This window comes from Pseudophryne corroboree, chromosome 11 (assembly GCF_028390025.1).
Source record: "Pseudophryne corroboree isolate aPseCor3 chromosome 11, aPseCor3.hap2, whole genome shotgun sequence".
Taxonomy (NCBI): domain Eukaryota; kingdom Metazoa; phylum Chordata; class Amphibia; order Anura; family Myobatrachidae; genus Pseudophryne; species Pseudophryne corroboree.
The window spans coordinates 83,483,314-83,497,628 of NC_086454.1; the positions used below are offsets into that span (position 1 = coordinate 83,483,314).

Below are 14,315 nucleotides of genomic sequence, written 5' to 3' on the forward strand. Positions count from 1 at the left end.
ATCCATGACCAAAGTAGCTTCTTAATTCAGTAAGAACTTACAAACACCAACATTTGTGAATTTCTGCTTCCTGCATAACGGACTAAAAAGCATGTAAAGTATTGGTCACACTTTATTTCCTTTTTAACTTGATTGCAACCATCCACAAATGGGTGCACACCTTAGTCTACTACGGATACTGGAAAACATACTCCAGGATGGTAACTTAGCTTTGTTCCCCGATTTTCCCTTTCAGCTAAGCAAGTAAAGTTTATGTAGTTGTAGGGCAATTGCAGTATAATTTCTGTTACTAGTGTATTTACTTATCTTTTACAGCGACTCATGACGATCCCTAGCAACACCGCTCCAGGACAGGGATGTATCCATGGGACACTACTTGCCTAACTGTGCAGACTGCTTGAAAGCTTGCTTGCACACCGAACCCCTGCGTTGCAGAATAACATTTCAGCAGCCATGGAGCCTAAAACCAATTCTCAAAAAGCCGAAGGGCACAGAAATTAGGTAAGCCCATTTGTAATGTTACCTCACAGTACTCTTACAGAGACTGCTGGAGGGAAGAAAACTAGCAAAAAAGTCAACATTAAATGTCTGCGCAGTGAGTTTGTGATAGATGTTTAGGTGATCCTGCAAGACCATTATAGGAAGACTGTATACTTGATGTGGAAGAAGCCTCAGCTCGCCCTACTGGACAAATTATAGAATGTCTTAGGTGTTGGTAGCAAAAACAGGATGCTTATCTTTATGGAGGACATCATAATAAACAGGGGTCAGAGAGTGACACATGACTAAGTGTGGACAAAGGATGTACAGTCTGGTCCTTCATGTGTGAGCAAGGCCCTCTGTTCTCTTGTGGAACATGATTTATAATCAAGTAAGGAGTCCAGTAAGATCAATAGAGAAACAGTCTTCTAATGCTGAAGTGGGTCATGCTTAAATTACCCAAACTACAGCCGATACCTCATACCCAGGATTCTCTCAAAGATCCACTACGTGGTTACATATATTACTACAGAATGACAATACATGTACAAACTATCTTTAAAAGACTTAATCATATGTATCCCTTTCAGGATGAATTAACTTCTAAATGGTGTTAGGAACCTTAAATTGCTGCAGCAGAGGCCAGCCTACAGGGACAACTAATCCATTAGAACATGGAGCACCACCACCACCAATGATCCCGTGAACAGAAGAAAATGACAGTTGCTTTAAACATTACTTCATTAAAATTTCTTTAGAGACCAATTTGGCTATGGCTTCAGTTTCACCACTGGGAAAGAGCAGCACAACAGTGGTATCAAATCACTGCTCAATGATATTACTGAGCAGGACAACTCTCCACTGCACTACAGGAGAGAACCTGAAGTGCAGGGATATAGTTGGGAAGAAGGGGGGGGGGGGGGGGGGGGGGGGAATCAGGGTGTGCACACACTAATTTGATAGGGGAAGGTCTAAGGACTTTACTTCTTTAGAAAAAAAGAAAAAAAACATCTCTCTCATGTGGTGGGGTTCAGGCTTCCCCAGATGGTGATTCAGATATAACCCAGATGTGAGATATTTTGCAGATGCTCACTGAGAAATTTGTTGCATGCGCTTATACCACTTTGTTTAAGCAGATGGACTAGTCCGAAGAAGGGGAGTCTTCTACATGCTGGATGAAGGTCTCCACTGCGGCTTCCGGTGACTCAGAACATATCCCACGCATCTTGCACTTGATTTGTGGGAACACGAAGAAGTCACAGGGAGCAAGGTCTGGACAGTTCAAGGAATGACCAACCTCCTGGATGAGTTAACGGACCAGAATATCCACCACTTTCCTTGACTTGTGGGTAGGTGCATTGTGTTGGAGAAGGGCACCACAAGTGCAAGTTATTGGCTGGCGCCTGGAAATGGCTTATAGCACTTGCAACAGTCATTTCTTGGTCTACTAGTCCCCAGTGACACCATCAGCTTAGCAACGCAGCCCTCATGTTGTAATTTCTGTGGTGGTGTGCCTCCAACTGGGGTTCAGTAGGCTGACTGTTTGGTCTTGGAGTCAAAACTGTAGATCTAGGAATCATTGCCACGGGTGTATATAGAGAATGAGCGACCATCATCAAACCTGGCCAGCATGTTGCAGCACCAAGTCACCCAAGCCGCCTCCTGCTCTCTTGTCAGCTTTTGGGGAACCCAGCGTGCAGAAATCTTGCTCAGACCAAGCTTTTCGTGGAGTATCAAGCAGACAGATCCTTTATGAGATGTCTACTTCTCTAAATGGCCACAGACACAATAGCATCCACCTCAACTATGGCCTCAGTAATGACAGACACAGTTCGGCCGCAGAGCTCCTCATCTTCCAGGAACAGTCTCCCACGCCAAAATTCTGCAAACCACTCAAACACTGTTGTTCGGGACGGTGCTTCCTCCCCAAACGCAGCTTGCAGTCTATTAAAAGTCTCCTGCGGTCGCAAACCACTCTTGTATTCACAGAAGATCATAGCTCTCCAGTGGCCTCTGTTGAGCTCCATAACGAGTTTGTGAGGTAAGTGAACGTGCAGACTTCTTCTGTGTGCAATGCTGCTTATATAGGGTACTGTGCCTTGAAATTTCACAAGAACTTTGGTTAGAGATTACGGCTCACAACCAGGCAGATGGTGTCTACTCTACCCTATGCACTGCACATCCGGAATCTTATTGCATACCCCTCGTATTTGCACAGTTGATTATAAGTAAATTAATAAACCAAAGTTTTATGTATTTGTGTTTAAGTAAGTCCCATTCATTGATGGCTGACATGGAGTAAAAAGGAAATTAGTCAAATTACTGTTAATTTCTTTTCCCTGAAATACTCCATGGTAACCATGTATAGCTCCTATTGTGTAGTCTGCTTATGCTTTATAGGATAGCTTGGAAACATTCTTAAAAAGATACAGAAGGAAAGAAGTCACAATATATATCTCCTGGGGGGTGTCTTTTTCCTCTCAGCTGAGTAAGGTGTTAAGCCAGTGTTCCCAAACTCTGTCCTAAAGGCATAATAAGAGCCCAGTTTTTAAATATATCTATGCCCCAACACAGATGGTTAAATCAAAGTGACTGAGGTACCAATTAAGTCACCTGTGGCCAAGCATGGATATATTTAATACTTGGACAGTTAGGGTGCCTTGATAACCTCTGTAGTTTAGCCATTTGTGGATGACTGGCACTGAGCATTACAAGGAAAATAATTTTTTTAACATTAAAAAGCACCAATGATTACCCTTATGGGCAGATCTTAGAAAAGGCAACTGTATTGTTGCAATGTGGAAGATCAGTCTTCATGAATGATATGCTCTTCAGCAAGCATTTAAATTGTACACTTTCAATTAACTACATTCATGAGTGTCTTAATACTTTTATATAAACAGCACTCCAGTGGTGTAACAGTACAAGCGGCTGGGTACATAACGAATAAAAATACCCCCTTTACATACAATGAAGGGTAATAATTAGGATGTAGTATGTCCATGGAATATTTCAGCTTAATACTGCCATCACTTAGTACCAGGTAAAGTAATGCACTTCCCATTTCCTTTCCAAACATTGTATGGAAGATGTTCATATTTTTATCAATCACCAGAAGCTTAAAAAAAAATGTATTTTTTAATTTGCTATAACAAAGTTCTACTCACATGCAACAACATTTTCCTGGATGAGGAGAGGGGAGAGAATTTATGTCATATCAGTATAAAATTGACCACTGAACTCAAACGTTTATTAAAAGTAATAATTTAAAACGGAAGGGGAAAAAGGAATAGTAAAATGAAAGCAAAATGACAAAACGATGAAAGTTAAATATTTAATCTATTTACCAAACAAAATGTGAACAATTGCTCTCTGCCATTGTATACATACAGTTACAGCATGGCTCTAATGTACTTTAATAGACTGGCAGCTAAACATCCAAGGCATTCTAGCCCTGTCTTTGTTCTACACTTTTCTTTGTAATTGTCTAATAGCAATGACAAATTTACAATAATCTGTAATATAAGACTACGGGTGCGATTCAATTGTTTAACGGGTGGCTCATAATTGCATTTCCCCCATTACCTTAGACATGGCACTACGAAATTGTTTGGGCATCCATTGTTTTCTTGCGCTGATCGCGAACAGAAGTACTGTGTTTAGCTACGTAAAATTACTAAACCAGTCTAAAATATTGGCCATAGTGTGAACAGTTCTGTTTGGTTACCAAAAGGGGGACACATTCTGCAAGCCAAAAGACGTGAGCAGAACTGATATTGGCACACCAGTCAGCAGAAACAATTGAATAGCTGGCAGCAGGTGTGCACTGATGCAGGGAGGGGGACGGGACTGGGGAATTGAATCTCTCCCTGCATATTTTGAAAATGTTACCTACTTTGTAGAGCTCACATTTTGTATTATAACTCATCATAGTAGACTCCTATCAATCTCACTAATGAGTGATACACTTGGCACCATACAATAGTATGGTCTAGTGGCAAGGATGTGGGAAAACTATCAAAGGGTAGGCATAACAGCATAGAAAAGTCAGAGGCCATAGGTATGCCTAGCATGTGTTTTTTTTTGTGCCAATTAAGCAATGATAACAGCTTCAACAATTCAAATTAATCTAGTTTCCAACACTTTAGATCAGTGATTCCCATCCTCAGTCTTCAAGACAAAACTAACAGTCCAGGTTTTAGTGATAACAATGCTTGAGCACAGATGTTTAAATAAAAATAACTGAGTATAGGTGACTTAGGGAGGACATATACTAAGCAGTGATAAAAGTGGAGAAATGAGCCAGTGGAGAAGTTGCCCATGGCAACCAATCAGCTGCTCTGTATACTTTTACAGTATGCAAATAATAAATGTAACGTCAATGCTGATTGGTTGCCATGGGTAACTTCTCCACTGGCTCACTTCTCCACTTTTATCACTGCTTAGTACATGTCCCCCTTAATTAGTACCTCAGTTATTTTTATGTAACCACATGTGCGCGGTATGGCTATCTTTAAAACCTGGCCTGTTAGCGTGCTTGGAGGACCATGGGTGGCAATCCCTGCTTTAGATAAAGCTCAAAAGATAAATTCTGCATCATGCTGTAATATGCAAAGTATAATTGTCCAATCAGATATTGCCATGTGTATGACCCACAAATGCATTCAGGCATTTTCTCTTTTGGCGCCGGATTAAAAAGCGGATATTGGATTATGTCTGACCAGAAACCAGTTTTTTTTAGAAACATAAAAATATAGTGTGGGGGAAATGTGTGATCTTTGTTAAATTACCTTTTGTTTTAAATAAGAGGTATGAGGTTTATTTTTTTTACTGTGAAATGTAGAATGGAAATGGGTACTGAATAATTTATGCAGGGAGCACAATGGAAAACCTCATTCATTCTATAGACACCCACATCCTAAATGTCAGATCGTACCAATCTCTAATAGAGGCAGCCATGGTTATAACAAGCAAAACAGACCCAGTATCCAGCCCAGACTGCTAGCACTGGGGCTAATTATGAAAGTTTAAGAACATTGATTTATGCCTTTTTAAAAGGAGGTTGTTTAACCAAAAGGGAGACATCAATAATGATGTGGTCAATACAGGGTAAAGTAAGATTTTTTTTCTTTTATCTGGTTGCTAATTCTAAATCATCTTTACAGCCCACTTCTGCCATTATTGCGGCCCCACAAATTTATTAGCCTCATCCACTTGTTAATCTGAGTGCAGTGCTCGCATGACAAGTTAGACAGATTGCAGGGCTCAGGGAGTAAGTGCGCTCATATTCCCTCACTTCCTGTCTGTGCAATATCAAAGCAAACAGTGCAGTGGCAGAAGAACAGCCCGTCAGAGGGCAAATGGGGTGGAGTATGGCAGCAAGGGTAGTCATGAGAGGAGACAGAATAGCTATGATACAGAGACACAGACTCTGGGAGGAAAAAAGTAGACAAATGCAGGGGGGGGGGGTACTTTGGTCGTCACAGAGAAGGATGTGCTGGACATGGGAGAGGTAGCCATTACACAAAGTAGTTCTAAATGTAACTAAATAGAGGTACTACTACCAATGTAGCAATTTATACCTATTATTATAAGTCTTGGATGCAGTTATTCATGGATTGCAGCCCACTTGTATGTGCTAGTACGTATAGTCTCTTGGTTGTAGTACCACAGTTGTAAACTAATTTTTACTTATAAAGTGTAAACTGGTTAATCTACAAAAGTTATAACAAATATTAGCAATCCCCAGCCATTCACCATACACCCCTATATACTTAAACAAAATGAGTAGAAAAAAAAAAAAAAGTTTTAGAAGATACAGACACTTAAATTATAACTCATTTAATCACACAAGTATATAGACACAACAGAAAGAGCAGCCTTTGGTGTTCATGCACTGGATGACTACACGGAGCAGCACATGAAGGGTTATGTCCATCTTATAATGTATTTCCCTTCTATATTGTAAATATCAAGATTAATACATGTATGAATGCTCATTATCGGTGACAATACTTTTACAATAGTACATGTGTGAGAATAACACATTACACTTCTGACCTTCACATAAGATAGTGCAGTCACATTAATTACCAAATATTGTACATTTGCCAGTACAGGTTCTTTTTGGCATACAGTACATGTTACAGTATATGCAACATTAATATTGGAAACAAAAGGAAACTGAATACAAAAAGCCTCTATAGTAGTAACAGCAATGTGAAATATAAAAGCATACTTTAATGGCCATCACTATGGATGCAGCACATCCCGTATGTCTCCATTACGTACAGAAAAGGTTCCCTGTACTCACACACTTATTTTTAAATGTTTTCTGGTTTCCGCTGTTTCGTGGGATTAATATTGCTAAAACGAACGCTGCAAGAGGAACATTGGGTTATTCATGACACTTAAAGCTCTTCCATGCAATAATACATGTAATAACTACATTAAAAACATAGTGTAAAGTATGTTAGATTACACATATGGAGGCATTAATAACGTTTTATTCCGAAAGCAAGGCCTACTGTATTCGGGATACCATTCAAAAATAGTTTGGCATGGACAGAACATGTAATAAGATCTAAATAAATGACACAGGAGGCAATAAATTGACACGACAAATAAATAAAAGTCTAAAAGCACTCCATACCATTAAAATGTTTTAATGTTGTTGCAGTATCGCTATGCAACAATCATCAGTACGGTGACACTTTAGAAAACTCACTTATGACTAACCCTAAATGACATGGTTATTACACCTGAACTATCTGGCCCTGTCTGTGTTGTCCCCACTGGTAATACCATTTGCCATGTGTAGCAGTGTGAAAATACCCAGAAATAAAATAGAAAAATATTAACCTCTGCTTCAATGTAAAGTTTCCAGAACCTGCCAGAACTTGGGAATTGGACCACAAGCCGCTCATAGGTCTTCCGTGCTTTGTCTATAGGCTGGTTCTAGAATTTGGATAAACAGCATTCATAGTATTATGGATTTAGAGAGACAATTTAGAATATAATGCCGCTAGCGGGACTGAGAGAGAATGGAATGTAATCCTATGTCACTAAACCTGTGCTTCGCGTATGAGAATGCTCCAAGCGTCGAGGTCGTAAGAGTTGTCTTCCAACTTCTTCTCTGCTTTCTTCACCTTTTCTGGAACATACTCAGCAGCCTTCGTGAATCAAATGAGAAAAAAAAATAAAAAAAAATAACGAAAGAAAGAATAAATATATTATAAAATTGTACTGGCTGCTTAAATGCACAGTTATATACACAAAGATCCTCATATTATGGAGAAAGCAAAAATATAAAGGAAAATATTAAGTGTCAAGTTGCTACTCTTAGGACAGATTTAGAAGCAATGTCAACAAGGACGAATGTATTGCAAAGCAGTCACTAAAGCTTCAGCAGATAGCTATAACTAAGGGATTGGGGAAGGGGGGGGGGGGGGGGGCAGACGGCTGGCACATGTAAGTGGGGAATTTTCCTTAAAGCGTTGATAATGCTTGAATTGAAATTGCCAGAATTTATTTTATTAATAACAATACCCCTTTGCCTTGTATACCCCCTCAAATACTGCAGCAGGCCAACCCAGTGTTGTATCCCTGCACCACTGGCCAGAATGGCACTATCATTCCAACGCTTCAACCCACCAATGCACTAACATGTTAACTATTCTTGTTAGAGCATAATTATGGTGACTAACTGTAGTGGCGGTATCAGCATAACTCTAATCTCCGCTAAAGAGGTTCTAAGGGTAGTGCCTACACAACCCAGCCAGGAAGCATTCATTAGAAACATTATAAAATGTAATTAGCCTTTAAACCACAACCTTTTTGTGCCAGTGAACATTTAATGCCTTGACTACAGTGTTCTCTAGGGCACAGGTTCTCAAATTCCGTCCTCAGGACCCCACAAAGAGCATGTTTTCCAGGTCTCCTCACAGGATCACAAGTGAAATAGCCACCACCTGTGGATATTTTAAAATGTGTCAGTGAGTAAGGAGTACACCTGTGCACCTGATAGGTGACATGGAAAATGTGAACTGTGTGGGGTCCTGAGGACAGAGTTTGAGAACCAATGCTGTAGAGGAACAGTGGCAGGGTGCCATCGGTGTAGTGCACTTATGTGCGCCATCCCAAAAGGGGCATCAGCACTTGAAGAGGAGGAGGAGTGGCCTTGCGACATCTTTAATTTGTCACTCTTGGTAGCATGGATAGCATTTAGAGAGATGCAGGGCTGCCCCTAAACTCTACCTGTACTATGAATAGACACCATCCATTCACCAGCGGTGAACGTTAAACCACACAGCCTTTCCCACCGATGGGATACTACTGCCCGGGGACATCAGAGGGCAGGCTGTTTCAGCGGGGTGTCTCCATAAGGCAAAGGCGTATTCTGGCATTTAAAAAAAATTAAATAGTCGGGCAGGGTGCAGGGTCCCTCCAAACAGTGCAAGTCTGCTGGACAGTCAGAGTATTGTGCAGTCTTCCTGCAATATCAGAGCACATTACAGGGCCAAATCAACTGTGGTGAAGGTAAGTTCAGCATCACATTCTCCGTGCACCACTGTGGGTTGTGCTAAGCCACTAATTACATTGCCTCTAGGATACATTGGGATACACCAGCCCCATTGCTTTTCCAGTAAGACTTAATTCACATAAAAAATAAATAGTACTTAGTATAAAACTAGACACCAGAAAGTGGCAATTCAATTAGCAGCTTGACCACGATGAGACAGTCTAGAATGGCATATCACAGTCAGACATGCCTAGTCCCTCATGCCACATAGGTGCACAGGTCATTCACATGCTGAGCCTGCCATAATTGGTTTATATGCGCACAGCAGAACACGGAGGCCCATCACTGATTAAATCTGCACGTGGTACAGATGTCACACAGCGTTTTGTAGGTAGAGCAATACAGATGTACAATGGGAAGTAAAGGCATACATCTATACAGATTCTGAATACCCAGAGTTGACCATGTCAAGCATCCTTGATGCCTAGCAATCTCCTAGTACTCAAGTTCCATCTCAGGAGCTCTTGTACACGAGATCATTTTCCAGAAACAAGAATAAATATAAGAATACTCTATAGCAGTTACACTGGTAAGGACAGACATGAAGTAAAGAAATAGAGGCCTGCACATCTGTCTAGGTACTTGAGACACTTTGGGGTCGATTCAATTAGCTCCCGACGCTATTCAATTCAGCTCCAGTTAAGTCGGCGATGGCCCAGTCTCGGCGACTAAACAGGTTGAATTGTCGGGAGAACAGACATTCTCCGACTTAACTCCCCGGCGCGAGGCTGATTCCCAACAGAATCAGCCTCGCGCAGGCCGCGAGGCAGCACTTTTGTCGGGTTTCTTCTCTCATCCCCCGGGGATGAGAGAAGAATTCCCGACAATTGCGTGTAACTAGCAGCTGAATTGAATAGCGTCGGAGCTAATTCCCGGCGCTATTCATAAGTTGCCGAATTGAATCGACCCCTTAGGCCACCGTCCAACAGCTTGCAAGCTCAGGGGAGAGTAGCTATCATTTTATTGATGTACGGACAACATAAGCAGACACCTCTCACCAGCTGTCTGCGCACGTTACCGACCAACATTGTGGCGGATGCAGTCACAGCAATGGTAAAGAATGAAACAGTGGGAGGAGCCTATGCAACTAATTGTTTTACACCAAAGATGGCCAATAAATGATAACTTAGTATAATCTATTTTCCATCATTTCATTTAGTAATTTTTTTACCATGTCTATGGGGTCGATTCAATTCGGCAACAGATGACTAGCGCTAGGAATTAGCTTCCGACGCTATTCAATTCAGCTACTAGTTACCCGCAATTGTCGGGAATTCTTCTCTCACCCCCAGGGGGCCAGAGAAGAAAACAGACAAAAGTGCTGCTGCACGGCCGACGCGAGGCTGATTCTGTCGGGAATCAGCATCGCTGCGGGTAGTTAAGTCGGAAAATGCCGGTTCTCCCGACAAAACTACCTATTAAGTCGGCGAACCGGGCATTCGACAACTTTAGCTGAATTGAATAGCGTCGGGAGCCAATTCCCGGCGCTATTCATCTGTTGCCGAATTTAATCGATCCATATGGGGTCTTTTTTGTTCTAATAGCACTTTGCTTGTCCAGTCTGATTGCTCAGACAGGCATGCTTCTATCTGCATGCCTGCCTTGCTGTTTATTTTCCCCCTGTATAATGTGACCTGAAAATTAATATCAATCCCTAGTTGCTGCACTCTGTAGCGCTAGATGGGGATGATTCCATTCATTCACAGGAATTCAGCTCCCAGGCTATGTGCCTGGGAACAATTCAATTAATTTCCGCAATAGCCACTATTTCACGTACGTACGCATGGCTTTAGCTGCGTTAAGTAGCTTCTCCCGTGCTAAGTGGCCCCCGCGGCCAGCACCAAAGCCCTAGTTAGCGCAGATTTGTGCTCATACCTCGGGAGGGTGCAAGCAGAGATCAGCAATAAGTACAGCCCTAGGGGTAGTGTTAGGAAGTAACTGATACCCCTTTCACACCGCAAACCCGGGTCCGACCTGGTATTTTGAACCTGGGTCCGACCCGGGTCGGACACGAGTCAGGCCCTTTCACATTACACTTTCAACCCGGGTTATTGCAGGGTTGGCTCCTTTTAACTCAACCCGGGTCAGCAATTAAGACACCATGGATGTCATTTTAAATGGACTTTTTTTGGCTCAGAAAGATGAGGTGTCAGAAGAGGACAAAAGGAGAGGGTGGGGACAGTTCACAGCGTTGAAGGAATCATGGCTAACAGAGCTATGTTTTTATACACAACTGCAACTTTATCCCCTTCAGTGTCAAGTTCTCAATTTAAAAAAAGGGGTTAACTGTTCCAGTAACATACCACCCAACTGTCCCGATTTTCAAGGGACAGTCCTGTTCTTTTGGGACTGTCCCACCCGTGGGCCACAGTGGGGAAGGGGGGGGGGGGGGGGGGAGAAGAAACTGGGAGGCTCCTGCAGCGATGAATAGACGCTGTGCGCATGCACACAGCGTCTATTCACAGGTGACAACAGTGGCATGCCAGCAGCTCAGAGTGTGCTGGACATGCCCACTCAGTGATGGAACAAGGGGGTGTGGCTTGTGATTGCGGTTCTGCCCCCTTTCATATAGGCCATGCCCCCTTTCCGGGCACACGCGTGATTAGCATGCAGCAAGGTTCCTCTTTGTACTTTTAATAAGTTGAGGGGTATACAGCTGCCTAGCAATCTCTGCCTCACCCCTAATTCTTACTAGCTCTAATTGCTAATGCTCTCTGTTCTCTCCTGTGTAGCAGGGCTCAGGCTGCTGACATCAAGGCACACAAAGAACAGCCAATCAGCATGTTTACATGAATGCAGGGTTGAATAACCCGGGTTGGCACTTTAGAGTGCACATTGACCCGGATACAACCCGTGTATAACACTGCTTTTATACTGGGTTGAAATGCAGGGTTACTCGACCCAGGATATTCAAAAGTGGTGCTTTTAGACTGCACCTCGACCCGGGTCGAGCTGGCTTGACTCGGCAATATCCCGGGATATATTTGCGGTGTGAAAGGGGTATATTTGCGGTGTGAAATCTTCAGGACACCTAGCCCAGGTGCTAAATACCCAGGACTAGGGAGGCCAATCCCGGGATCGTCAGGATCCCGGGATTTGGGCCCAAAAATTCCCGGGATTTGAATCCCGGGATTGGAGCTTCCAATCCCGGGATTCAAGTGATTACAGTGCGCATGTGCGGGAGGGTGGGTGTAAGTAATGACACTTACTATTAGGCGGGCGGCCGCGGCAGCCATGGACAAGCTGAACGTGGCAGCACTTCAAATGTAGCGCCGGCCGCCAGCCAATCAGAGCTGGCGGCTCGGCAGCCAATCAGGGAAGCTGCCGCAGCAGCCAATCAGCAGCCACTGCTGCGACCGCTTCCCTGATTGGCTGCCGGTCCGCCAGCTCTGGTTGGCTGGCGGTCGGCGCTTCATTTGAAATGCTCCCACGTTCAGTGAGTCCATGGCTGCCGCGGCCACCCGCCTAATAGTAAGTGACATTACTTACACCCACCCTCCCTCTCGCGCCGCTACCAACCCTTCTGCGCCGCTACCTAAATCCTCCCTCCCGCACCACTACCTACACCCACCCTCTTGCACTGCTACCTACCCCCTCCCTACCTTCCGCACCGCTACCTACACCCTCCCTACCTCCCGCACCACTACCTACACCCTCCCTACCTCCCGCACCACTACCTACACCCTCTCTCCAGCGCTGCTCCCTACAACCTTCACTGGTCCCTACTGCAATCCCGGGATTGACTGTTTATCAATCCCGAATCCCGGGATTGAAAAAACGGCCCGGGATTGGCCTCCCTACCCAGGACGGAATTGAATTGCACCCAAGCTGTGGTATACTGGTTACCTACAGTATGTCTATGTGCAGCTTTAGAACTGTCCAACTGTGAACCTGCACATCTGCCCTGTTCACCTTTCCCAAACATGGTGTATATCCGTATGAAAGAATCCCTAAGCCATGTAAAACGCTGTCAGTACTCCAAATTAGTGTCAAAAGCTACAGTACACATGGATATGATCCAGCAGCACAGACCCCATACACATCTGTGAATGGGAACAGGCAATGGCGTCACAAGAGGGGTGCTGCCTGCACCCAGGTGCCACTCGTAGAGGGGTGACACAAAAATGCCGACTCCTGCTCATTGACAGGAGCCGTGTGCTGCACTGAAGCATTACTTCCAGCACAGGACTCCTGTCACTGTGTTGGAGCCGGCACTGCAGCACAGCAGTCTCCAATCGCAGCTCACTTTTCCAGGACCCCCCATGTGAAGAAAACGGTGTATTGGGACGTAAAGCCACGTACCCTTTACGGAACGTGCGCCTTCTGTGCACATAAACACTCAGGGGTGCCGCACCGGGTGCCCTTTAGGTAAGAGACGCCTCTGGGAACAGGAGCTACTGTATTGCCTCAGAAAAGGAGAACTGGACTCACACATAAAGAGAGCTGGTCTTTCGGTGTGTTATAGGCTCTGTCTCCAACTCATTCTGCTGCCCAGTTTCTACCATTATGCTAAATTACAAGTACAGTATGAGGCCAATCTTCTCTTTGGACAAATGTACTTCCTAAAATTGTCCAGTGCAATTCTCCGGTACAGAAGGAAGAATGGAGTGTGGTCACTGTGGGTACCAATCTCACAGTGCCATTAAAAGCCAACGCATCATAATTTAAATTAATGCCCGCAGAAACCATTTGTCAACAATAAGTGAGCAGGTGCAGTTAGAGAGTCTTCTGGCAATAACATTTGGTACAATATGCCGCTGGCCAGGCATCACCACTATAACCTGCAGCGCTTATATTGTGCCAACATGGCATACTGTCTCTACCACTCAGTGTCAGCAGAACAAGAATGGCACAACACATTAATGTGGGGAAATGAATACTCACTAATATTGGAGTACACCTAGACAATAGTATAAAAACTATTTAGAATGTTTTTTGAATATCTTCTATGGCACTCAAACCCATGCCCCAGAACACCAGCCCAGTATTAATAAAGGAAGACCCCTTTTGTCTAGTAGGGGCTCTGCAATTCACATCTCAACAGTAGGGCCTACCACAAATGAGCCACCTGGGATACAGCCTAAGTCAGCTGCCTCCTAGCCAGTATGTCAGGACACCTGTATCACAATACCAGCATAAAAGGGTCACAGAAATTTAGAGGTCAGAGGAAGTCTAGACACACGCAGTGGGAAGTTTTGGTTTTTCAAATCTAATGAATTTTAACTTACAATATGCAATCTCATAATATTATAAC

At 43.6% G+C, this 14,315-nt stretch overlaps 1 protein-coding gene across 1 annotated transcript in view; it reads right to left on the reverse strand.

The window, feature by feature from the left end:
- CSTF3 (cleavage stimulation factor subunit 3) overlaps positions 1–14,315 on the reverse strand; it is a 163,359-nt gene that overhangs the window by 129,099 nt on the left and 19,945 nt on the right. Inside the window, exons 2-3 of the mRNA XM_063944484.1 lie at positions 7,551–7,652; positions 7,342–7,437 (exon numbers count right to left, since the gene is read on the reverse strand). Coding sequence (XP_063800554.1) covers positions 7,342–7,437; positions 7,551–7,652 — 198 coding nt within the window. The remainder of the gene's footprint in view (positions 1–7,341; positions 7,438–7,550; positions 7,653–14,315) is intronic.